This window comes from Passer montanus, unplaced genomic scaffold (genome assembly GCF_014805655.1).
Source record: "Passer montanus isolate IOZ18808 unplaced genomic scaffold, ASM1480565v1 scaffold40, whole genome shotgun sequence".
In the NCBI taxonomy this organism is placed as follows: Eukaryota; Metazoa; Chordata; class Aves; order Passeriformes; family Passeridae; genus Passer; species Passer montanus.
In genome coordinates, this window is record NW_024368819.1 from 7,022,215 (window position 1) to 7,048,578 (window position 26,364).

The window sequence follows — 26,364 nt, forward strand, 5'->3', positions numbered from 1 at the left end:
TCTGCAATGGGATGTGCGGAGAGCCTGCCCGAATCCCGGCAGCCTGTGAGGGCTGGGGATGGCGCCGGGCAGGGAGGAAAGGCCGCGGGAGCTGCCGCGGGGAGTGGCGGCGCGGCCCTCGCCGTGCCGGCCGTGGGGCGGCGGCTGAGCCCGGCAGCGGGAGCGGCTCTCGGGGCCCGGGCGTGGCGAGGGAGCGCCCGCGCCGCGGTATTTGGGGTGTGTGTTCCGACGGTCGGTGTCTTACTTTGGATTTTTCCTTCTGTGTAGGGATGTTTTCTGAGTGACACAACGGGGCACCTGGTTGGAAAATGACCTGTTGAGATGCTGCCAGGGAACAGCTTTGCCGTGAAAGAATTCCCCCGCGGCGCTTCCACCCGGGCAGGCCTGCACCTCCCGGCTGTTGGCAGCAGTTTGGCTGGCTCAGCTAGCCCCGGGCCAGCGGCTGCTGCCGCTGGGGAAGCCTGTCCCAGCCTTAGGGAACGGCACCAAACAGGTCCCTGCACGGGGTTGCTGCGTCGCGCCCAAAGATGCCGAAGTCTGTAGGTTTTCACTCCGAAGCATTCCGTGAACAAGGACCTGCACGAAGGAGGAGGAGGACGTGCCCACAAAAGATTCAGTTCAGTTCTGCTTTCCCAGATTCCCTGTTAGCTTCTGGAGCATGTCCTTCATATCTCTGGGCACAGCAGCCACAACATGGGGATTAAATCATCCATCAGCAAGTGTTCCTAATAAAGCCGAAGTCAATAACTCCTCTGTAACTCCACTCTTTTGAGAATCCGTATAATAATGGATTATTTGAAAGTCCAAAGGTCAATATTTTATAGAGCAAATGAATCTTAAAGGCATTTGAATTAAAGCCTTAACGGCTTTACAGAACAAGATTTTTAGGTGTATATACCAAAGTCTGTTTCAGAATTGATGATTTTCCCCAAGGTGAAATTTAACAGGCTCTTGTTTGTTGATAATGTTTTGAGAAACACAAAGTATTTTTTAACAGCCATCTAGCAAATTTTCTTAATTTGATTTGTGTTTAATACTGCTAATGTTGATTTACTGCTAATGTTGATACTGCTAATGATTAATGTCTATGAATCATTAACTGCAGTTCATGAAGCTGGAGGAAAGTTTGTCTTTTACCAAAAAACTTGAAGTTCACTGCAGGTCACTTTCAGTTCTCAAAACTGCACCTTTGATATCAATCTCCTTATCTGATAGAAGACATTGAGTCACATGCAAGGCCAAAGTAATTGCACCCAAAAGATTGGCGTATGGCAAGTAAAAGTACAGAAGACAAGCCTTTAAGGAGAGAAGTGGATTCCCAGAAGAAACAGATCCTGTAGTTAAGGCAATAAGAGGATTTTTAATGAAATTACTCTAGCTGTTTCTAATAAAATGTGCTAGTTTTGCTTGATAAGACAGAAAAGGTGTTAGGCATGTGGATTTCATGTACCTATACTGCATTACTGTTTTTCAGCATTTACATAGAAGAGTAATTTAAAAATAGCTGAATTTCTAGGATTTATTCTATTTAGGAAGATGGTTTTTTCAGAGAGCCCTGCATTGCAGACAGTGAGCAGCAGATCCTATGTGTACTTTAGGAAAAAGGAACATTTACATAAAATTGATGTTTGTGCTTTTAAAGATTATTTGGACCATTTATCTATCAGCAACTTTCTCCTTGTTCTCCTGTTCCTTGTTCTGCAGGTTCACTAGAGGCTGGAATTCCCTTGCAGAAGCTGAGAATCCAGAAAAGAACAGTCATTGGAAACCTGAGTGGGAGACAAGCTGAAACAAGAGATGGAGTGCACGTTCGAGAAGTGATAATGTAAGAATGCCAGTTTGGTATCTTTAAACAAGGAATTGCTCTGGATGCCTTTTAAAAAGGAAGAATATCATAAACACTTCCAAAGAAAACTTGTTGTCCATACATAAATAATAATTTGTGAATTATTCAACTCGTATCACAGTTTGTCCTTTTTTGCTACAAGATGATTATGTTTAGGAGTTCAGCATTTGGAACTCTCTGGTGGATTTTTCCTGCATCTCCACTGGTGTCTCAATAGGTTCCTTTTTGGTTGTGTTAGCGCTGTGAGAGAGCAGGTGAGCTTCCTGGGTGCCCAAGCTGTTTCCTCATACTGAGGAAGACCTAAGGCTTACTGCTGTTTTCCTTTTCTACAGCTGTCTGGTTTCTGCTGGAGAGAGACCTTGCAGGGGGTGGAAGTCAAATCTGGGCAATCAGGAGTAGGTGACCTGTGTGCACAGTGGAAGTAATTTGCTCCATCCGTTACATCCAGCCCCTGAAAACGAATCTTGGAGGTTTTTCTTTCCCACTTCCACAGAATATATTATGAATTTGGTGGCTGATCTTTTTTTTTCTTTATCCCAGTAAGAGATTTATTATGAAGTGCATTCATGTTCAGTGATGCCCATAATATATTTCAAGCTCAATGTATTGAGGAATACTTCTCACCCAGGTGTCTTGGCCTGCAATCTGCAGATTGAAATGCAGATTGGGCTCCTGGTTGGAGCTCTGAGACAAGCGGCCATGAATTCCCAGCCTTTGGGATAACAAAGGACATGAAGACAAGTGACTGTGTTCAGTGATGCCCATAATATATTTCAAGCTCAATGTATTGAGGAATACTTCTCACCCAGGTGTCTTGGCCTGCAATCTGCAGATTGAAATGCAGATTGGGCTCCTGGTTGGAGCTCGAGACAAGCAGCCATGAATTCCCAGCCTTTGGGATACCAAAGGACATGAAGACAAGTGACCTCAGCCAGGTGAATGCACAACTGAGAGTAACAGCCGGTGACTGCCGAGCTTTTGGATGAGTCCAGTGCGTTGTATGAACACGGAGCGGGGAGGCAGGAGAAGACGAGAAGGAAGAGCGGGACTGATGCCCCGGGGGAGACTCTGAGGATATAAAACTCCGGGGCTTGGGCTTGAGGGGTTCGATGTATTTGGGTGCGCACTGCTCTCCTCTGGCCGTGCTGCTGAGCTGTAGCGTGTGGTTACTGTAACAGGAAAGGGCGCCGGGGGTCGGGGCGAGGCCGGGGGCCGGTCTTGGCGAAGGCGCTCGCTTGCCTGGAGCCCTGGCTCCCCGTAAGCTCAGGAGCGCTGGTAGGAGCGCGGCTCCCCCGCCTCGGGCCACATCCGCCCCTCTCCCGGTGTAGCTCTCCCGCCCTCGGCTGCCTTTCGCTTTCGTTTTCGTACTAACGCGGGAAACGAAACTGGGCGGGCTCTGCGCCGCGCGCCGGGCCGGGCCGTGCCGTGCCGTGCCGGCTGCTGGAGCGCCCGCGGGTCCCGCAGCGTCGGCAGCGGCTCGGAGGTACCGCGGGACGGGGGGACGGGCAGGGGTCCGTGCCGGGTGGGGTGCCCGCAGCCCCGCTGCACAGGCCTGGCCCGCCGCGCTCGGTGGCGGCAGCCTGGGGTCATCTTGGGTCCGGGTGGCTGCGCCTGGCGTCATCGGCGCTCCAAGGGATATGTTAAGTGCCGTCGGGCTCTCTTTTGCAGGAACCGACTCTAATTCTGGAGAAACGTTACTGATTATTTTCCTCCCACAGGAATCAGTGGATGATTCAATCTTTTTCTGTCACGAAATCTGCTAAGAAGTCTCTAATCACTGAATTCTCCACTCTGCTAGCTAAAACTCTTATTCTAAGCAATGATTTCCAAAACTTTTGGAGACAATCACTTGAATTAGAAATTTGAATTAGTTTCCCATGAACTTTGTTACTGGCACCAATTTTCTATTTTATATCATAGCAGTGACCTATGTACGAAGATCATAGGCTGTGTCTAGAGCAACAGACACATCTTTGAATGTTACTTTGCAGCACCTATTGAAGATTGTGTCAGAATGGATCGTGAGTATATGACGAAAGATTGTGTCAAAATGGATCGTGAGTATATGACGAAGATCAACCATTACTGTCAAATGCATAAACTTAAACTGGTTTATGACCCCATCAATATGACGGGCCCGTCTCATGATCCTGAGTAAGTTTACTCTCTATGTCAATAATGAATAGGGCTCTTCTTGCAATGAACAAACAAACTGTGTAAAGCTTGCAGTCAGAAATATTAATTTGCTGAAAGCACATGTAGTGGGAAAGCTGGTTGAAACCATTGAATTGAATGGTAGGTGCACGGGGAAGACATGTGATACAGTTAAAGGAGAAAACTTATTTCAAGGGTGATGGCTCTTTTTCAGAAAGTGCCAGCAATGCACCTGTTACTAGTAACTCTATTGTGTGTTATGTGTCTCCTCTCAGAAGGTGGATTGGGTCACAGTAAGAATTTCAATTATGATTTCAATGCTACAAAGCAGTGTTTACAAAACATTGTTGATTTCTAGCCAGAAAGGTTGGATGTATTAACTGGTTGTGTACTAATATATTTAATGTGTGGTATATTTTTTAACATCTCTTACAAGAAAAGGGTCTTTTGCTTAAGAAGTTTTGCTTTCACTTTTAGAGACACTGACAGGTGATGGAATATATTTTATATTTTAACATTGATACAGTGTATTTTTTCCCTTGCCAAAGGTTGTAGGTACTCAAGATCTGTAATATTTCCTTGTGTGATTTTTAAAAAAAAATTTTTTGCTAGTTTGCATGAAGACAAGCCTTATGCTAATAATTAATACATTTCTTTTGATGTGTTGCATGTTGTTAGATAGCATTGTCTATGCAGATTTATTCTTAAATCCATCTACCTCTACCATCCCAGAATAAATTAATAGATATTATCTGGGTCTCAAATGTTAATAGTTATCTTATTTTTTCACCCATGTGGCTCATGTAATTCTAAAAAGTAACTCTTATTTCAGTAAAGACCACAGGTCTGATTACACAGCAACATCTTCGTTCTGCAAAAGTGATGGCATGGAACTGACCGAACTTACATACATTCCAAGTTGTTTATCCCATTTGTTGTGGTTTTTCATTGTTTTTCTGTGTGTTCTGCTACATTCACAAATGAAATTCAGCACACTGTGCAGGAATGTACCTAGGAATGTCCTGGGTAACTTGAGCTATTCCAAGGATACAGTAACATGTCTGGCTGTAGTGCTGTGTGCTGTAAACCTTCTGTCCCCTTATGCTGCTCTTTCCCCGTGTTCTGCCTGCTGACTGGCTGCATTGACCACTGCTGGTTGTGAGCTAGCTCCCTAACTCTGCTGTGCTGTGTCCCATCTCATGAGTCACCTTGCAGCTGTCTGGGGCATGATGAGGAGATACCTCCCATCCTATCGTGGTTCTGGTGCTGTGGCTGCTTCTAGTACTGTGTCTGACAGGGCCAGTGCTGGACACAATGTAAGAAGGTTAAAGGAGATCAGGGTGGCTCAGTCCTGAGCTGTCTTGGTCTGGGAACACAGAGAATGGACAATTAGGCCAGTCCTGCCTAAACCTGTCAAGTCTGGGAATTGCTTATTAACTTAGGGTTCATGGTGAACTCTTCACTTATGACCAACTCATGTAATGTTCCTGCAGGTAATCTTGAACTTGGTTATGGAGACTCACTGCAGATTTCCTCAGGATGCTTTAATAAAATGTATTTTTGATGCAGTGTCATAGCTGAATGTGTGTAGTGGGTTAGGTGTGGGTATGGGTTAACTGACAAACTCCTTCCCAAAGAACAACCTTTATTACATGTTTTGTTTCTTCTTTGTTGTTTCCTATGTGTAGAGTATATGGCACACTATGGGGGTGCTTTTTCCTACTGTTTGCCCCCTTAAGATTTCTTGTTAAGCCTTGCTTACACATTGAGAGCAAGCACTTCATTCTGCATCTTAATTGTTTCCCACCCAAACATTTCATTAAAGGGAAGTGGAGAATGAGGTTGGAATAATGAAAAAAGTGAGTTCCTAAAGTCACTACACTATTTGAGACCAAATTTCCCACAGAGGAGCTCACAGTGCTGTACCTTGACTGTGTGAATCCATCCTCTTGGCTGTGAGCATTTGCATGCTGTGCTGCAATCTGAAGCACAGAGGTGCTCTGAGGCTCTAATGATCACTTTAATGTGCTGTGGTCAAAGGCAGAAATCCAGTTGCTGTTTTCTCCTATCTTGCCTTTTGTGCAAAAGCAGTATCAGAAACATGAGGGGATTTGCAGCTGCAGGACAGGTTGGATCTGTAAGGACTGATTTGTCTGAAATCCAACCATTTGTTATTAAGGCACAGCAGTAGGTTGACCCCAGGAGGCAGTGAAACCCCCAGCTAACTACTCACTTCCCCCCTGTGGGACAGGGGAGAATCAGAAAGGTGAAAGGGAGCAAAAACTTGTGGATTGAGATAGAGACAGTTTGACAAAGCATAGCTGGATGTGTGACCAAAGCAAAATAAAGAAGTTGCTTACTCCTTCCCATCAGCTGGCAGATGTTTCCAAGAAAGTGGGGCTTCATCATGTCCAATGTGTACTTGGGAAGGTAAACATATAGCCATGAGTATCCCCTCTTCCTTCTTCATCTCCCAGCTTTTATTGCTGAGTGTGATGCCATAGGGCATGGAATATCCCTCTGGCTACCTGCCGTGGTTGTGTCTCTTCCCAGCTTCTCACATTTCCTTCCTCTGCTTCCTGGAAGACCAGAGTGGGAAAAAGAAAAAACTTTGGTGCTGTGCAAGCACTACTCACAGTAGGTAAAACATTAACTCTGTGTTAGTTCCAAAGCCACAACACAGCACCATTCTGGCTGCACTGAAGAAAGGTAACCTCATCCCAGCCAGATACAGTACTGTCAGTCCTGAGCTGCGTCAGAGTCCCATTCTGACTCGTGGAGTTGCAATATGGGAAGCGGGACGTGCCCAGTTGTAGAATGGAGGGACAGAGGGAAGGGATCAGCAGTTGAGCAGAGAAAGGCAGGACTGGGGCCTGTGTTTGTTTGTTGGTGAATTTTTTTTGTTTTGGTGGGGCTTTTTTTTATTACTGCCTTTAAATTCGTGTCTCACAAGCACCAGATGTGGTTTTTGCTCTTACTAAGCAGTGTACATCACAGGGTGTTAAAGGTGAGTGTAATCTCACATCTGGTTTCATGAAACCAAAATAAGCTAATCTTTCCTTTATGTAGTGTCACACTACTGAGATGTGTCCTGGTGTTAGGGCTTTACAACCTTGCTTGTAACAGTGCTGACCTCATCCATTCTTATGCTTTTAAAAAGTACATTATTTTGATTTTAAAAAGCAGTTAAGCAGTTAAAAGTACTGTTGGAACTAATAAAGTGTATATTAGTTGGAACTAATAATTTGTGACTAGAAAAGAAAATTTTAAAAGTATTTATATAAAGAATTATGATAATCATAGGTTTGATATAAAAAACCCCACATTAATGCTTCAGTACTTCCCATAGTGTATCCTATAGTGCTTTGTAGATAATAAACCCCAAAGTTCTGTTAAGGTTATTGAAGTATATATGTGGGAAAAATGTAGCAATGTTTTAGACAAGTTTCCTTCATTGCAGGTTCACAGTTGTTGTCAGAATAAACGGTGAGGAATATGGTAGAGGCACTGGTAAAAGTAAAAAAGAAGCAAAAGCAGTAGCAGCAAAAGAAACATGGGAAATGATTGAGAAACAGGTGAGTAAATAGTAGGATTAAGTTTGAGGGGTTACAATCACATGTAATGTAGTAAATGTTGAAGATTAATATCTGAAAGTAGATAAAATGTTTTGATAAAATGTTGTTTAATTTGAAACAGTTTCTAATTATTCAAGCTGTCTTTGTTTCACTTTTCTACTTTTTATCAGTGAATTGTTTTCCTTATTTTTTTCCTATAGGGTTGATATCTAATACTGTTTCCTCCTCTGCTATTACAGGAGGATAAGGAAACGTGTTTGCCTTTGTTAAGCTGCCTTGGTTTGTCCGACGTGGGCAGTGGTCCTTTTATAACTTGACAATTGTTCAGTGATTCAATGCCTTCAGAGTATTTGTAGGGAATTACTCAGTGTGTCTGTTGCCACTAAAGAAACTGCTTACTTTCACTTGTTATAATTAATATTTTTTTCCTTTTTATTATATTCTTTACAGTAGAGCTAGTTATGTACTCTAACTTTCCTTGATTAAGTCTAGGTTTGAATTTTGTTCCTTGATTTTCTGCCAAGTGTTTTGCCCTTCTTTATTTGCTGTTCTTTATTTTTCTTTTTGACTCTGAATGCTTCTTAGTACCTTTTGAGTGAAATCTTTCCTTACCTTTTTCTGTATGGCTTTTATTGTGTCTCACTGTCATTACTTTAACACAATTGCTGCATGTCTGCTGATAGGTTACTGATGTTGACTAATCATGAGGCAGCTGAAAAGTCCTGCTTTCCCCTCCGTACATGCACAGGAGTGTTTGCAGCCTTTGCTAAATGGGAGCATCAGCAGCATCCTGCTGCCATCCCTTCTTCACAGCTTGTTCCCTATGTTTTCCTAAAAAGGGTGGGATGAGGCATGATGAGAGGTTGTTAAAGGCAAAAGTACTTGGAAAGCTAGGTTTCCATTTATTCAAAATGTAATAATTATGCTTGGCATGTCTGTCCTTTGCAACAAAGGACTGAGTTAATGGAAACTTTGGGATTTCTTAAGAGTGTTTCGAAATGTGGACAAACCTTGCAGCTATATTAGTTCTTGTGCACTGTTTATCTTAATGTGTTTTCAAGCTTAAGTTTTCAAGTTACCTGTTTTGTTTGTTTTATAGCATAACAGTTCCTCAAATATGGCAGCTGCAGAGTTAGCGACAACTCAAACAACCTCATCACCTGCACCAGACAAAGATTATGTCAGCCTGTTAAATATTTTTTCACAGAGGTCGTGTCAAATAGTTGATTATACTAAAACTTGTATTGGAGATGCCCATGCTCCCACGTAAGATATAATTTACCTTCCTGCTTCCTTCTAATACTTTCTGTGTTTACTAATGCTACCATTAGTTATCCTTGGTCATGTTAGCTGAATCTTTAGAAGGAGTCACACCATCTGCCTGAGAGCATTATCCAAAAGCGTCTTGAGCTCTGTCAGGCTGGTGCTATGACCATTTCCTTGGGGAATCTTCCAGTGTCCAGGCACCCTCTGGGTGAAGAATCTTTTCCCAATATCTGACCTTAACTTATCCTAATTCAGTTTCATGCTCTCTCTTTGAGTCTTGTCACTGGTTACTAGACAGAAGAGATCAGTTCCTGCCCCTCCTGTTCCCCTCATGAGGAAGCTGTAGCTGCAGTGAGGTCTCCCCTCAGTCTCCTCCAGGCTGAACAGAGCAAGTGACCTCAGCTGCTTCCCACATGGCTGCTCCTCAAGGCCCTTCACCATCCTTGTTGCCCTCCTTTGGACACTCTCTAATAATTTAATGTATTTTTACATTGTGGATCCCAAAGCTGCCCCCAGCACTCGAGGTGAGGCTGCCCCAGAGCAGAGCAGGACAATCCCCTCCCCTGCCTGGCTGGTGATGCAGTGCCTGATGCCCCCCTGGACAGGGTTGGCTCTCCTGGCTGCCAGGGCACTGCTGACTCAGGTTCAACTTGCCAGAGACCAGGATACACAGGTGCCCTTCTGCAGTGCTGCTCTCCAGTGAGTTATCTTTAAGGCACAAATTAGTTACTTACCATTATTAACTACATTAAATGTATATGGAAAACGCTGTTTTGAAGATGTATACTTCAGATTTCCATTCTGTAATGTCACTTGATTGTACTGTTTAAAAATCATAAATTGAGACTTGTCATATGGGATACAAGACTCGATTCCCTGTTGTATTTTACAGGCATTTTGTTAGCTGTATGATTAGTGGTCATTTGTACGGAAGGGGAGCTGGACCTTCCCTAGCTGCTGCAAAACAAGCTGCAGCAAAGGAAGCATATGAGAAGGTAAATAAGGAATGCTCTCTGACAATATGTGCTATATTTAGCCTTTTCACAGAAATTTAAGTCTTTGAACCAATTTCTTTATTGTATTTAAAAGCATATTCCATGTGTGCCATTGAAGAAGGAAACAATCCATATTTTAGTATGTTGGTTGGGTTATTGTTAGTAGAATTTATGTTGTGCTTCTTTATTCAGTTCTGGATTAAAAAACCCAAACTGTTAACAATCAATATCTCTCGGTGTTTCAGAATAGGTCTGATATGTTGTCAGAAGGACATTCAAGGATACACACATTTTAAAAATTTTAAAATTCCAACTCGTATACCAGTTGTCTTCTGTGAGAAGTGTTGTTAAGCTGGCAGACTATGAACCTACTTCTTTTACTGTCCTCAGTTGGATCAAAAATCTATTGTGTAATGTGAGAGGCAAAAGCAGGAGTCAGAATGAACGGGACTTGCCTTCTCTAGTGTTCCAAGGCAGAGTCCTATGAAACAATTGCTGACACCATCCTCTGGAGAGCAGAGCTGTTGTCTTCATGTTGGCAGCTGTTATTTCCACATGTGCAAAAAACTATCAGAATTCCAGTAGTGATTCAAACCCACTTCTGAAATGTACAGAACATATGAACTAACTAAATGGAGGATAGTTTAAGGGAAGGAATGGCAGAATAGGGGTGGGAAGAAGCCTTTTTTACTTTTAAGTACTTTTAAAATTATTTGGATGTTACTCTGAATTTTAAATGCTTTTAGAATTGTTTTTAAGTCAACCATGCAATTAATTAACATCGTATTATAGCTCTAGGAGCCTTTCTTAATATCTTCCTTTGTTGCAAACCCATGGATCTTTTTATTTTCATTGAAGTGTGAAATTTATTACCTCAAACAGAACCTGTATACCATATAGTCTAAATTTCAATTGGGTTGTTTTGGGTTGGTTTTAATTTTTATTAATTCTCAGTGATGTCTGGGTAACAAACAAAATGTAATCTGGTAAAAAGTAGTAAAGGTCCAGTACTCCTGTATTTAAAAAAAAAGGGGGTTATTTGTTGGCTCTCATTTAAACATAAACCCTGTGTTTTTGTGTCCATGATACTGTGATGGAATACCAGGAAACATGAAAAAAAAAATTGTTGACTTTTTGTAAGGTGGTTGTCTATATCCAGTGTAGTTGTTGCTTTTAATGTTACTTTTGTGCTCTTATGACATAGGTAGTGGGAGGAAGGGGAAGAGCCTCTACTAAGTATTTGGGATATTTTTTTTATTCAACCCTAATTTAGTTATGAGTTTTGCAGTGTTTTCGTGCTGAAGACATTGAATGTCAATTTGTTCTGACTCAGATTTTCAGTTCTGCTGATTACATATATCAAAAGTTACATATGTCTCATTTTCCACACAGCAGTTGCACATGCAGCAACAGAATGAAGATACTTGCTTTCCATAACTCTTACTCTTATCCTGGTTTTGAATAGAATCCAGACTCTATTTTGTAAATGTGTCTGTATAGTACCCTCACTGTGACAGGGCCCTGTGTTTTCCTTTCTCTGGGTGGAAATTGGGCAGATGCCTTTCTTCTGCAGGGCTTTGAATGTTTAGTGCAGTTACCAACTTGCTCTTAGGATCTTGTAATCTTCCCTCTGCCCTCTCTGAATGGCATCTTTTGCACTAGAGATTTGTTTATATGATTTTGTTAAACATTCTTGGCTTATCTTTTTTTTTTTTTTTTTTTTTTTTTTGCAGATGGAAACTGAAAGATCTAATGGCAGTTCTACATTTAGCAAATACAGCAATTCCTCTCAAGTGCCAGCTGAGTCTGACTCAGAGTAAGTTGGGTTCACTGCTAAAGTGATAACAATATATTTAGTCATCTTGTAGGGTAATGTAATCTAGTTCTAAGTAAAATATATAATTTTATTGTTTTATTGCAGTATAAAACCATCTAATTTTAACTTCTGTTCCTTAAACTTCAGAGCAAAGTTTGTTCTACTTGTGCAGTTTTATGTGAGTCTGTATGGGATAGCTTGTAGTAAGTTTAGAGCTCTCTGATTTGTTCACATTTTACGATTGGTAGTTCTTTCAGAAGCTTTTTCCTGTGATGTAAATGAATTACCCTACCTCATTCAATAGCATTATTTAATGCCATTTTAACAGTCATTTTCCTATTGTGGCACTCTTGTGAACTCTGTGTAATTCAATTTCAGTACTCTCCAGTGCTCCATATTCTGCTTTCTTCTCTCCCTTTTTTCTTTTTTGTTTTCCCCTTTTTTCATTCTACATGAATCTTCATTTCAACCAAAGGGAAAAATTTCCTTAGCAAAAGAAACTGAATATGCATTAAGTTTGATATGTGATTTAAGAACCAGCAGTTTACCTGTAGTGCCACTACCACTTTTATATTCTTCTATCTTCTAGATATCATAGGCTCATTTTATAATGGAAATAAAGAAGAATATTACAATGTCTTGTTATTTTAATAGTTTTCAAGCAGGATGTTTTGTAGTTTAAATCAGTCATGATTGTTAATGCTTTTTCAGGTTTTGCTTTAAAAACTCTGATTTTTTTGGTACTTTTCTTGTGACAATAATTTTATTTATTATTGTGTTACCTTCACCTAAAAATAGTCCATTATTTTCCAGTGAAAACAGCATTTGCTTTGCTGACTCATCTGCAAAGTTGGTAGAAAAAGTGAATGACATGGCAGTATGTGAAAAGCCTTCACCTTTGCAGGTATAGTATGAAAATTATCTTCCTCATAATTACATTTTAGACCCTGATTAGGGCATGCTTCTTGTCAGAGTGTAACATCAGTTTGTTGTTTTATCCACTAATCATTGGAAAATACATGCATTTTTCCTATGAATGTTCACTAATGCTAACCTTCTGTATTGTGGATCAAATTTATGCAGTGTTTAAGAAATGCCAGTACTCCCAAGAAAAGGGTCAAACTAAGCTCATTATTTGTAATGATAATGTTATGCATGTTTTTGCTCATGTGAAAAACACTGAGCTAAAATTCATTCTTATGACATTGTTTACATAAGGTATGATCATATTTGTAGGCAATTCCTAGATACATTATCAGATATATTTTAAACGGACTGCACTGAAAAAAATTCAGGATACCTCAGTTAGGCTTTTTTTTTTTTCTGTTTTCCATGTAGAGAAATGCACAAAGTTTGAAGGCCAAAAGGTATGTGCTTATTTCTAGATTGCTATCTCCTCTAAATAATATATACCTTAAATAAATTTATTTTTTCTGTCTCTAGTAAAGAAATGCTGCTATTGGCAGGTAGATTTATTTTCTCATCATGTGTTAGAAAAATGACTCATTATAAATTTTGCTTTTATCCTTGTTAAAGAAAATTGGCAGCTAATTTTGCTTGTTTTGTAAGAAACAAGGAAGAGGGAGCAAATATGTCAGATTCAAATGCAAGTTTGCCAGATGTGGACACAAATACTGGAGGAGAGAAGAGTCCGCACACTGTCAATAAAACGTAAGAAGGATTTTTAAAAATTATTATTTATAAGGCAATAACAGTATGTATGAATCTAGATTTGTTTATTTGCAGTAGAAGGAGAGAAAATACTGCTGTGAAAAGAACTTTCAAAGAAGATTGATACTAGATTTTTTTCCTGGAAATTTCAAATCTAGCATAGAAATTAACAAGTAATGATATTTAAAGCATTTAAACCAAATGTCATTCATATGAAGATGTGAGGGTAGTTACCTGACATGCCTGGAATGGTCAGTTTCCCTTGTATTCATCTCCAAGGCTCTGATTTAAACCTGTAGATTGGTCAAATGATGACTGCAGAATGATATTGCAGTAGATGTATTAAATCTGTCAAGATTGTTTTTATATCCTTAATTGAAAATTAAGTATAATTGTGGTTTTCTTTTTTTTCTTTTTTTTTTTTTAAGATTTCTCGAACATTTTGAAGAAATAGAGCCTATTGGTGCAGGTGGTTTTGGGAATGTTTTCAAGGCAACATCAAAGTGTGATAAGAAAACCTATGCAATCAAACGAGTTGAATTCACAGAGTATGTACTGAATGTTTATTTCTGTGTTTTAGGACAACCTTAATCAATATGTCAATACTTTATTTTCTCTCTTCAACAATACTAGGAGCATTTAAGTGATTTTCATTTTTAATTATCTGTCCTTTCTAGTAAACTGTTTTCCTTATTTGCAATTTAAGCTGAAAGTGGTCCTGAACCTTTGTTAATTTTTGCATGTAATGGGTTAATTTCTATTGGAGCTGTAAAAATGTAGGTGTGTTAAGTTCTCTTTTCCCTGAACACAGTAGTTATCTGGTTGCTAATATTGCAAACTGTGTGTGAAGGAAACCTATGATTATTAAAGCAGCCCTGTTACTTTTGAGAGGCTACATGGAAAATTTCCATATCAGTAATGCAAAATAACTATAATTACAGAAAAAAAAATCCATGTAATAAATTTTGTGGTTTGTAATTGGAAAATGCTTTATATCTGACCCATGTAGTCATTACTCTCATGCTGTGTTACTTGTCTTTTACAAGTCTCAACACATAAAGATGATCTTAATTTTTTTTAAAAATAATTTTCTGTTACCTAGTGGAGTATTTTATTAGCAGATGAAAAATGTAATTTTTTAGGTTATCTCTTGAAAATGTTTTAAATTGTTGGAGATACTTGTCCCTTAAATTGTGTAATGTGTACATTTCCCTTTGGATTCTTGTGTTCTTTGCAAATACATGTTATTTGCATTGGTATTGCTATCCTGACAATACTGAAAACCTACTGATTCTTCAGGTAATGACTGCTGCTTTGCAGCTACCTGCTTTTTCAGCTTTTTTTGAGTGGGGATTTAATTACTGAAAACCTACTGATTCTTCAGGTAATGACTGCTGCTTTGCTGGTGGGTTTGCAGTTACCTGCTTTTTCAGCTTTTTTTTGAATGGGGATTTAACTCCTAATGGGGTTAAAACACTTTTTGCACTTTGAATAACTGAGCAGATGAAAGAAAACCTATCAGATTTGTAACTTCAGTTTTGACCTTTGAACTTGAATATGAAGGAGAATATTATGCTTTGTTTCTAAATTAATGTAAAACTACCTGTAACCTGCCACTTGATAGCCTATATTTTATTTAACTTTGTATTACATTGTATTAGGGAAATGTATTTTTTTTTTTAATTCTTTTGCCCCCCCCCAATAGGAAAGTAGAGCGTGAAGCACAAGGGCTTGCAAGACTTACACATGAGAACATAGTTCGCTATCATTTCAGCTGGAAAGGGGATGACTATATCAAGTACCCAGACTCAAGGTAACTACAAAATTATAGTTTGCATTCACAAACTTTTTTCACAGCTGTAGTGAACTTCATGCTATTGATAATTGCTTATCAGTTATTTTACAAATATCTTCTTTTCCTTGATTAATACGGTACATGATATAGTTTTATATTTCACTTCTCTCTCAATGTATGGAACTTAATGAATTTATAGAAAAGAGTAAGAGTGCAGAACTCAAAATTTGGGGCAAGAATTAACAACAGAAAAATTGTCTGACAGTTGGCTACCAATTTCATGATCAGAAGTTTCTTTTTTTGTAATAAGTTAGTATTTTAACTATGATGCCTGAAAGAGTTTTGATTGTTTAGAAAAGGAATACAAAATGAAATACTCTTTAATTTAGAGGTAGTCTTTTGACACTGAGGCTTGTGATAAAACAGTGGTGAGAGTTTTACTTGTAAGTTAGACTATTAACTTTTACAAGCTTCTGTCATAAGCTTTTTTCACTGGCTGTGAATTCATACTCTTCAGATAGGCTGCCATACTTACTTAGAGCCATAAAATATTAATGGATTCAAAATTATGGTTGGCATGATACCTCTCCATTACTGTGCTCATGAAGTAAGCAGTAAAACGGGGGGGAAAAGGTCTGTCAAAATGGAACTATTAATATGTTGGAGCCCCAATATCATGTGTATATTTTACATTAAATAGTTACTGGGTAACAGAAAAAAAAAAGTCCTCAAAGCAGAAGTCCAAGACTGTAATTCATGCCCTGACCTCAAGACTACAGAGTCCTGAGCCATTTAATGCTTGTTCTTTCTGTGCTTTGAGCAGCTTTATTCAAGGGCACTCCTCACACAGTGTACATAGAAAAAAAACAGTGCATGCTTCTCTTTCTCCAGTCCTTTCCCTCACCATCTCCAGCCTCAGCCTTATCTTAGGGGCTTCTGTGGAATGTGGGAGGCTGCCAGATGGGTGAATATATTTCATCTAGATTTCCAGTTCTCAGAAGGGTTTCTGTGACTAGCAGCCCAATGTCAAAAATGGTCACTGCACTACCCTCTTGACAGGACAGAGTTGAAAAGAACATGACCATTCTGGGCAGAATAGGAAGGCTGATGCTGTATCTCTTGAGCAGAATAGAGAACATGTGTCAGGGTCTTGCAGCAGTTCCTACAAGGCCAGATGGAGCCAAGGACAGTGGTATTTCTTCCTGGATAGGACATGTTTCTAGGTATGAGGGAAATGGAACTTGGGCTTTCAGAAAACTACCAGTGTGAAATTAGAAACTTGCTAGAAAGCAAGCAAAACTTCAGAAATATTCCAGGAATATGTAGCAACTGAGCAGTTCTTTGGGTTGCAGTCCTTTTTATTTAATACAAATTGCTCTAGTATCTTCCTGTAAAATTAAAGGACTTGCAGATTTTGTTTTGGGTAACTCCAAAAATAATTATTAGCAAAAAGGGCTTTTGAAAATTATTTGGGAGGAATTGTATCTTGCCAATTTCAATATGCTATGTCATTTTCTTTTGAAGCTGGAGACCAAACCAGAAAATTCTCTGTCTTTTCATCCAAATGGAATTCTGTGAACAAGGAACATTGGAAAACTGGGTTGCAAAAACTAACGAAGACCGAAAGTATCATGAAATGGCACAAAACAAATTTTTACAAATAGTGAAAGGAGTGGAATATATTCATTCTCAAAAGTTAATTCATCGAGACCTCAAGGTATGTAGGATAGGTAAATAAAGAAAAAAAAAAGAAAAGGTTAAAGGTAGTATACTTACTGGAATTTCACAGAATGTTAAATTGTTATAGTCTTTGCTAACTCTGTTGTGTACCCTACTAGTGTGCTTCTTTGGATATTGCTAGTGATTGATTCTCTTTCAGCAGCTGGTTAAACCTCATCCTAAAATCAGGTGAACTTGGAAGATCTCAGAATACAATAATTCAGAGAGTCAGTAGTCATCAACTAACAGGCATTTTCAGTGTGTTACTGGGTCACAAGCTGCCTATTGGAAAAAGAAAAGTTGAGTCTAGGAAGTGGTTCTTGGTTCTGTTATCAAACACAGCGTGTATTAGGATAGCTAAACTATCCCTGTTTAGCTATCCTAATACATGCTGTGTTTGATAACAACATGCTCTAGTTACTTTTGTCTTGTGTATGCATATGAATGTTTGAATGCTACAGTTTTGGATAGACTTTGTCTCTAGAGGTGCACAGTCATAAGAAGATTTTATTTCACTATAAAGATTCTAAGGGACAAAGCCTTCATGGCTTCAGGATGGAAGCTATAATGTTGCTTACAGGGTTTTAAATCACTCAGTAAAAAAGATCATTAGTGTGGTGGCATTCCTAGGGTTAAGTTAACTTCCCTGCGAGCTCAGTATTATAGTAATGCTGATAACACACTGATGTTTTGGTTGCTACTACGTAGTGCTTATTTTAAGTCGAAGACTAGATTTTATATGGAAGAGGGGTTGATCTGGGCTTAGGAAGGAGATCTGGCATCACTCAGTGGGTGCTGAGCAATTGTACTGTGCATAATTTGTTTCTCCTTGTTTTGGTTTGGTTTTTTTTAATCCTTTTATTATCATTATTATTTAATGGATTAAATATAATCCATTATTATTAAATTTTTCTTTTGTTTCAATTATCAAACTGTTTTAAACACAGCTTACAAATTTACTTTTGATTCTCCCTCCCATTCCACGGCATGGTGCTTAGTTGCCAACTCACCTTAAGCCACTGTCAAATTTAAAAAGGGGAGGTTTAATGGAAATGTAAACATGATACTCTGAGACACCTGTAGTAAGCCTTAACTCTGCATTTGATTGAGTACACATGATCCTTCTGTGCCTAGGAGAAACTCTGATTTGAGTGGAATTCCATGTAAGACTAAATGCTTTGCTTAAGTGTATCAAGTTCTGGCTAGGATTGAAGAGTGAAAAGTACTTTGGGATGTAGACTGTTATATGAGCAGTGTATTGGAAGAGCAATTAAAGCATGACACAGTTATGACAGAGCTACTGGAAAAGAGGTGCAGTTACTGCAGAATGTACTACTTGAAATTTAGTTTGTGTTTTTAAAAATTCATTTAACTTATTCCTCTTTTCACACCATCAGTTTCTTAATGCTGCTTTCTGAACAATCATCAAATTTTATGGGAAACACTTCTGTGGCTGATTATGCTTGATGATAAACCTTGGTCATTTGGTGATTTTTTTTTTCTTTTTATTTATATATATGAAAATAGCCTCAGAATATATTCATATCACATGATAATAAAATAAAAATAGGTGACTTCGGTCTTGTGACTTCTGTGGCATTTGAGACTTTGACTGAGAACAGAGGAACAAAATCGTATATGGCACCAGAACAGGTAATTATCCTGCTGCATTAGTGTCTCTGTAATTAGACATGCGCTATAAACTCAGCACTGGATGTTCTCAATCCTAATCTCAGTATTAAAGCAAGTTGCCTAAAGTTCCCTGCTATGACTGTATGAAAGGATAACTGTACTCTGGAGAAAGCTTTACCAAAAGTGTGGCAAAGTTTTTTGCTCTGTGTGAACATAGTCTGACACTGCTTGCTGTAAGGACTGCTCTTGTATAACCAGGCTGCCAGACATATATTTAAATTTTAATTTAGGACCCCTGTTAATTGCATAATTTGAGTTTCTCTGTTTGTTTCATTATTTGTCACAGGGCAACGATTGGCATGCTTTATCTGTATAGGTCTGTAGAAGTCTGAATTTCAGGGTGTTCAGTCACTATTAACAGGTCTGAGGCAGAAAGGGTTAACAACTAAGAAGGATATTGAGTAAGGCCAGTCCTGTAGCCTTGGGGTAGAAATTTCTGCTGACTTCCAATTTTGCTCTAAGAAGTGCTGTTCTCCAGTTGGATTTGATACTTACATTATTCTATTCTAATCTTTCTAGGCTGGGGCCAGATATGGAAAGGAAGTAGATATTTATGCATTGGGATTAATTTGGTTTGAAATTCTTTCGGCATTCACTTGTCATGAAAAAACTAAGGTATGTAATCTTTAAATTGAAGAACTCCCACTGTTGTTGTTTTGCTTTGCTTCTGGTATCACTTATTCCATTCTAGAAGGAATCTCTTTATCTTGAGTATTATCTCTATTTACATTTTTTTTACCTTAATTCATTTCCATAAAGCCTGTAAGTCCTCACACCTCAGCTGAAATGTCGTAACTGAAGGAAAGAAATACTGCAGTTTATTTCACTTCTGTCCTACTACATATACAATAAGCCCGAGCATGCTAAAGAATAATGCCAAGCAAAAAAGGATGTCAAGTTTCTTACGTATCTTCTTATATGATCAGAAACTTAAAGGGAGTATTTTTCTAATTTTAGAAAATAAAAATTATGGATAGGTGAGTTTTGTCTCTGCCATGCTCTTGTCTTCACTGCACAGTGCAGCAAGAAGAGTTTCCTCCAAATCAAAACCCTTGCAGTTTCCCAAGATGAAAACAAAAGTGATTTGGAAGAGGTTTCTTTAAGTAAAACAGATATTATTTCAAAAAGAAACCCCTCGTTACTTAAGCTTTTTTAGAAAAGGTGTCCTGTATGTGCTTTGAGCTTTTTATGTGCAAACCTACATATTGGTAGGACAGCGATGTAGCTGCTGGGCATCTTGTCTAAAGTAATTGTGGTTGGACTCAGGTTTTGAACACTGTTAATCAGATAATTTTTCCAGTAAGAAGATCATACCAGTGTGTCTGTTCAACTTGGCTCTCTCCAGCTACCTTGCAGTACTTCCTCAGTCCTTCTGTTCCTGCTCACAGTTGACTGCAAATGCATGCACAGTTCCACAGTGTTTACAGTTGGAAAAGCATAATTTCCTTAAACTATAAAAATCTTGTGCTCTGCAGGCAGGTGGGGAAGTTATGTGGATGGAAAGTCCTAGGATGGTCTTCAGCTGCTCCATTAGCTTAGAAAGAATTTCATTTAATGGAACATGATAAACTCTAGTGCTGGCAAGCCCTGCTGTAAGAGCATCATGTAAAAGCAGAGTTGATTATTCTGTGCTGAATAACTGGTTCATTTGATGATCACCAGCATGTAGGGTCACAGGCCTAAAGCTACTGCTAAAGAGTAGGGGAAAAAACTCCAAGTTCATGGGAGCTGTTGTTTTACTGGATAGTGGTTGGAAAGGGCTTGCTATGCCAGGCTTATAGGGATAGCTGATGATTCAGGATACACAGCTAAGTCATGACTGTCATCTTCAGGCAGACATTACACTAGTTAACAGCAAATGAATTAAGCAGGCTGCTCTGTTTACCCAGAAAGCCACTTGTAGAATCACAGAATGGGTGAAGTTGGAAGGGGTCACTGGAGGTCATCTAGTCCAATCTACCTCCTCAAGCAGGGTTCCCTAGAGCACGTTACTTGGACTTGTGTCCAGTATATCTCCAGTCAGGGGGACTCCACAACCTCTCTGGACAATCTGTTCCAGTGCTCAGTCACCCACAGAGTAAAGAAATTTTTCCTCATGTTCAGGTGGAAGTTCCTGTGCATCACTTTCTGCCCATTGCCTCCTGTCCTATTGCTTGGCAGCAGTGAGCAGAGCCTGGCTCCATGCTCCTGGCACCTCCCTTCAGACACTCACAGGCATGGATGAGGTCCCCTCTCAGTGCCTCTTCTCCAGGCTGAACAGGCCCAGCTCCCCCAGCCTTTCCTCATTAGAGAGATGCTCCAGAGCCTCAGGCATCTTTGGTACCCTCCATGGAGCCACTCCAGGGGCTCCATGTCTCTCTTGTCCTGAGAAGCCAGGGCTGGGCTCAGCACTCCAGATGTGCCTCAGCAGGGCTGGGCAGGGGGCAGGATCAGCTCCCTTGGCCTGCTGGTACTGCTCTTCCTAATGGACCCAGGATTCCATTGGCCTTCGTGGCCACAAGGGCTCACTGCTGGCTCATGGAAGGCTTGTTGTCCATCAGGACCCCCAGGTCCTTCTCCACAGAGCTGCTTCCCAGCAGGTCAGCCCCCAGCCTGTGATGGTGCCCAGGGTTATTTCTCCCCAGGTGCAAGACCCTGCATTTTCTCTTGTGGAATTTCAGAAGGTTCCTCCCTGCCCATCTCTCCAGCCTGTTGTGGTCCTTCTGGAGGCCTGCACAGCACTCTGGGGTATCAGCTACTCATTCCAACTTGGTGTTATCAGTGAACTTGCTGAGGAGGCATCTGCCCCTTCATCAGGTCATTGATGAACAAGTTAAACAATATTGGGTCGGTACTGAAGCTAGGAGGACACCACTGTGCTGCTGAGTGTGACCCTCTGGGACCTGCTGTTCAGCCAGTTCTCAGTCCACTTCACCATCCATTTGTCCAGCCTGCTCTTCCTGAGCTTGCCTGTCAGGATGTTGTGAGAGACAGTGTCATATTAAAAAAAAAAGGTTAAGCAAAAGCCATTTCTATAGCATGTAATGACAAGTCTTTTGTTAGTTGCTTTGAAGTCCAAGTAGTATTTTGTACAATGACATAGAAATAAATGTGTGGTACTGAATATGATAAAAAGGAGGAAGCACACCTGCTTGGCTTGCAAACAGAAATTCAGTTGTTTTGCTTTTTTCTTTTCTTTCAATGTCATTAAACACTATAAATCCATTGCTTTTAAATTAAGGAAAGAAAGATAATGGTTCTGAAACAGAGGATGATTGAAACAAACATGTCATTGTTGTGTGTGAAGCTTTTAAACTTAGAAATGGGTAATAGCTGATGAAAAGTCCATAAAACCAAACCAAAGCACAACTAAATGAAAAAAGCCCCAACTTTAAAACTGTTTACAGTTACCTTTTGAAGCTTTACATTTCCTGTACATTTGTGTTTTCCTAACTACTTCACGAAACTATATGGGTCATAAAGTGGAGATAGAAGATATAACAAATGAAAGCATACCAAAACTATTCTCTTTTATTAATTTCAGGTATGGCCTTCTGTTAGACAAGGTGTGCTCCCAGAGCGCTTCACCATCCAATTTCCAACAGAGGTATGGGATTTTAATATATTCTTTGGGTACTGTATTAATTAAAAAATAAACCAAAAAAACCCCAAAAACAACAACAACAAAAAAAACCAAACCAAAACCCCAAACTATTGACATTTAATGTATTAATTAAAAAATAAACCAAAAAAACCAAAAACAACAACAAAAAAAACAAACCAAAAACCCAAACTATTGACATTTAATTTTTTTTGCAGGCATCCATAATCAAAAAGATGCTTTCAACAGACCCTTCAGGAAGAATCACTACATCTCATTTACTTGACCTTGTGAAGTCTGTTGATAAAGAGAAGGCACTTAGAAATTTTTCTTATTGAATGTCCTTTCAAACTGTGTTTAAATCCAGAGTTTGATGAATTTATTATAATTGATGAAATGACAGATGTCAGAAGCAACAGCAAGACTTGGGGTGTGTCTTTTCCTTGGCCACATCACCATTCATGTCTGCTGGCTGCAACCAGGACAGGGCACATCTGCAAGAAATCACACTCAGTTTTTACCTGGAAACATAGGTTGTAGCTGAGCTGGACTGGTTTGTACAATAAGTACCTGGTCCTTTTCCCCTCAAAGATCATGTTGATGTGCTGAAGTGCTAACTGGGTTGTGCCAAATCCCTGCATGTGCTGCATCCATTATCCCTTAAGGTTATCTATTGCTTTCCATGGAAGAACTGCTGTCTTGGTGGTATGTGACTCAAACCTCTCTGATTTGTTCAGTGATATTGTTAGTTATTACTGGAATGCTCCCATTAGTACCGAGACTGGTTTTGGCAGAAAAGATATGAGGAATAGGTGCATGTTATTCTTCACTGAATTTCAGTACTTCAAGTTTTCTTATCTCTTCACAGCTGCTGATGACCTAGCACCTTCAGTGCTCTGGAATTTAAACTTGTAAAATGAGGATTTCTTTAAATGTTAAACATTCAGCTTCTAGGAAATCTAATTTAGAACAAATCTCAATTTTGAAAACTTTAGGTTTTTATGGTTGTCTTTTTTGGAAAGGAACATTCAAGGTGCTATTAATATAGGAAAATTCTCCTCATTATAGGAAAATTGCCTCAGTAGTAACCATTTGAAATCCAAGGCTGAAAGAGCACTTAAAACATTCCCATGCTTCTAGGTTTTAGTCCCTTATTGTAATACTGAGGCATGCCTAACCCTTAATAACTGTACTTAGTACCTCTGGTGTGCCCACTGCCAGCCCCACATACTAAAGGGAACAGCAGGTTCTCTGCTACTCTTCATTTGTATCCTTCAGAGTTCAGCCTTGCCTGAACTTAAAGTACTGTGTGTGGTGTGGGGAGCAGGGTGAGAAGGCACACTGGACCTTCAGGTGCTTGTCTGTGAGCTTTGTCTTGTCAAACTGTTCATTGATGTGGGGTCAACATAACTCCATAAGGGCAAATGAGCAGAGATTTCTAAGCACAAAAACAGGCAATATGTGAAGTACTGTATGCTTTTTCTGAAATGTTAAATGAGTTAAAAGTGGGTGACTGCTCTAAAATAAATAAAACAAATGAAGGTATTTATATTCTTAGGGAAATTACTGATGTTCTGGTGCAAGTATTTGTTGCTAAATAAGAATGTGATTGTACATACTTTTGTAAGGCCTTACACTGCTCTCATTTTTCTCTTTATCATGAATGAAATGTATGGAATCATAGAATGGTTTGGGTTGGAAGGGACCTTAAAGATCATGCAGTTTCAACCACCCTGCCTGGGGCAGGGACACTTTCCAGTAGATGACATTACTCAAGGCCTTGTTTAACCTGGCTTTGAACACTGCCAGCAGCAGGGTATCCACAGCTTCTCTAGGAAACCTGTTCCAGTGCTTCATTACCTTCACAGTAAAGAATTTCTCCCTAACATCTTATCTCAACCTTTCACTTTGAAGCCATTCCCCCTTGTCCTGTCACCACATGCCCTTGGAAAAAGTCCCCTTCCAGCTCTCTTGGCAGCCCCCTTCAGGTACTGAAAGGCTGCTCTAAGGTCTCTGCAGAGCCTTCTCTTTTCCAGGCTGAACAATCCCAACTCAAGCAACTTCATTTGCCAGTTCCCTCAGGACCAGTGGATGCATGTCAGCAGGTCCCATGGACTTGTGCACCTCTAGTTCTTTAGATTTTCTTGACTTTGAACTTCTCCTTGACATCCCTGGCCAGACTGAATCCCATCAGAGCTTTATGCTTTCCTAACCTTATCTTTGACTGGAATTCATAAAGTGTTTCACTATCGTGTTTCACTATGCTAAACTAATTAGTATTTCTTTGCAGTGGTCCAGATCTGTGAGAAATTATGTATCTTTACAGACAAAATAGTACCATTTCAGCTTTCTCTTATCTTTAATCTGTTGAGATAAAATTAACATATAGTTTGACTTGATGATCTTAAAGATGTGTTCCAACCTAAACAATTCTATGAAATTATTCATAATATGAAAATGGACAATCTTTTGGATGTGTTTCCTTTACAGTTTCTGGACAGAGCAAAGTAGTATCATTACCTTCTTGCTGTTAAGTAATACTGTACCAGTTTGTAACAGTAGCTTGTTCCAGTACTTTTTGATATATTTTCCCTGCATAGTATTTGTATACTTCAGCATTATCTTTTTATAAATGGCTAGTTATAGTAGCAACTGCTGTTACCCAAAAATAAAATGTCAATTAAAAGGTATTTTTATGTAAAAAAATGAAAACCCACCATCATGATCTAATTCTATTTAATTATGGAAAATATGCATCTTTATATACAAAAGAATACTGGTTCAAGTAATATCGCTGTCACATTTCACAAGTTTTTTTTTTCCTGACCAAGTTTAAGATAGTAAGAAAAACCAGTCTGGTATTTAGGCATCTCTGTAAAGATGAAAAAACCTGATTTAACACATTTTGCAGTAAAGTGAGTGGCCAATATTTATGCCTTTACTCATATCTGAATTTTATTACCAGCTGGCTAACACATAAACAAAGTTGTGAAAGACTCAACCTAACTCTCAATTACAAAAACCAAGTTTTAATTCCTATTAAATTGTGCATCAAACAGAAAATATGAATTTAGCTTGTCAACTTAAACTCTTCTTCTGCATACTTTAGTATGAATTCTTAAGTATGGCACAGCTCCAAGCCTTTTAAAAGATACTATGAGTTATACATACTTCTCTAGGGCTTCTTCCTTTAGACTGGCTTTAGTCATGATCTGCAGCACTGTCTCCAGGACAGTTTGAAGATAAATCTTCAGAGTCTACAGAATAAGCAGGAAAAAAAGTGAGTAATTGCAGCTCAGGGAAGGAAAAATGGTTGCTAGAACTATTTCTAGAATCCTTGTAGAACAGATTAAATAGAATACAAGGTTTACAAGTTAGTAAGTCTCAAATTTGTTTTAAAACAGCAAACACAAATTCTATTCTCTTTAGTGTTGTGAAACTGGATGGTTTTTGTTTCAGAAACATGTGCCAGCTTTTGCAGCTTTTTTTGATATTGGTTTTAACATCTGAATTATGTTTTCTCAAAACTAATTAAATTAAATTTTAATATGAATTTAAATAAATTTCAATATGGTTTGCTGTGTTTTGTTGTGTGTGTGGGGGTTTTTTTGTTTGTTTGCTTTGGCTAAAAACCTAAAAATTGGCTAACAGTCACAATAACAATATGTACCAAGCTTTGTGCAAAAACCAGTGGCTTGGAAGGTAAATTTGCTCTGCAGATTCAGAAGCTGCAGTAGGAGAAAAACAAAGGATATATTCTACAGCTGGAGTCTAGCTGAATAGGCAAAGTAAAGCACTTACTAAAAGCTTGGTTCACTCTCACCTTCATAGGTTGTTCCACACCAAATGCAATAGAAGTGCTCCTCTCTCAAATAGGCTGTCAGGATGTGTAGCTTTTCTGATACCTAGAGATATGTACAGGTATGTGATGACCTGGGCCTCATGACATAAACCACTTTGAGCTACTGGTTTGCCAAAATAAGGTGTTTAACCTAATGCTATGGAAAAGCTACACAATGCTGTAGCTCAGTAAGACATGAAGTTTCCCACATTTGTAGAAGAGTGCACAGGAATTTGTGATCTCTGGAGAGTTAATGGATGTTGTTTGTTTATCCTTCTTTCCAGCTAAGAAACCTGCACTGAAGAGAAAACACTAAAAATATTACTTAGCTACCCGACTTCCTGTATATGATATCTTGTGTGGATTTTTTTTCACACCTAATCTCTGCCAATCAAACATATAAGGCTAACAAAA

At 39.2% G+C, this 26,364-nt stretch overlaps 2 protein-coding genes and 1 long non-coding RNA gene across 14 annotated transcripts in view; 1 reads left to right on the top strand and 2 right to left on the bottom strand.

The window, feature by feature from the left end:
* EIF2AK2 (eukaryotic translation initiation factor 2 alpha kinase 2) lies at positions 1–22,479 on the top strand. 9 transcript variants are annotated; one of them, XM_039719060.1, is made up of 17 exons: positions 1–616; positions 1,705–1,825; positions 3,838–4,000; positions 7,461–7,575; positions 8,675–8,841; positions 9,734–9,836; positions 11,570–11,652; positions 12,466–12,556; positions 12,991–13,019; positions 13,189–13,323; positions 13,752–13,871; positions 15,029–15,136; positions 16,643–16,835; positions 18,365–18,490; positions 19,049–19,144; positions 22,053–22,160; positions 22,249–22,374. In XM_039719060.1, the coding sequence occupies exons 3-16, from the start codon at positions 3,861–3,863 to the stop codon at positions 22,155–22,157; spliced, it is 1,611 nt and encodes a 536-aa protein (XP_039574994.1). In that variant the 5' UTR covers positions 1–616; positions 1,705–1,825; positions 3,838–3,860; the 3' UTR covers positions 22,158–22,160; positions 22,249–22,374. The 9 variants fall into 9 exon arrangements, with proteins under 9 accessions (XP_039574994.1, XP_039574990.1, XP_039574988.1 ...); XM_039719056.1 differs by having other exon boundaries at positions 82–216; positions 22,053–22,115; positions 22,328–22,479; XM_039719054.1 differs by having other exon boundaries at positions 103–616; positions 22,053–22,115; positions 22,328–22,479.
* On the bottom strand, positions 13,873–14,992 carry LOC120506930. Its single transcript, XR_005628639.1, has 2 exons — positions 14,693–14,992; positions 13,873–14,607 (listed from the first exon to the last, which is right to left on the bottom strand). It is a non-coding gene; the product is annotated as an uncharacterized LOC120506930 (long non-coding RNA).
* The window catches only part of GPATCH11 (G-patch domain containing 11), an 11,368-nt gene continuing 4,426 nt past the window's right edge, over positions 19,423–26,364 (bottom strand). Inside the window, exons 7-9 of one of the 4 annotated variants that reach the window (XM_039719066.1) lie at positions 25,933–26,014; positions 25,281–25,366; positions 19,423–21,478 (exon numbers count right to left, since the gene is read on the bottom strand). In XM_039719066.1, coding sequence (XP_039575000.1) covers positions 25,311–25,366; positions 25,933–26,014 — 138 coding nt within the window. In that variant the 3' untranslated portion in view covers positions 19,423–21,478; positions 25,281–25,310. The other 3 variants (XM_039719065.1, XM_039719067.1, XM_039719068.1) reach the window with 3 other exon arrangements.

What these genes read in the sequence shown, in the direction of transcription:
- EIF2AK2 (XM_039719056.1), top strand. Translation starts at nt 3,861, where the DNA reads ATGGATCGTGAGTATATGACGAAAGATTGTGTCAAAATGGATCGTGAG. An exon ending in CCAGCTGAGTCTGACTCAGA is followed by an intron (nt 11,653 to 12,465) that starts GTAAGTTGGGTT and finishes ATTATTTTCCAG; the next exon opens with TGAAAACAGCATTTGCTTTG. An exon ending in ATCAAGTACCCAGACTCAAG is followed by an intron (nt 15,137 to 16,642) that starts GTAACTACAAAA and finishes TTTCTTTTGAAG; the next exon opens with CTGGAGACCAAACCAGAAAA.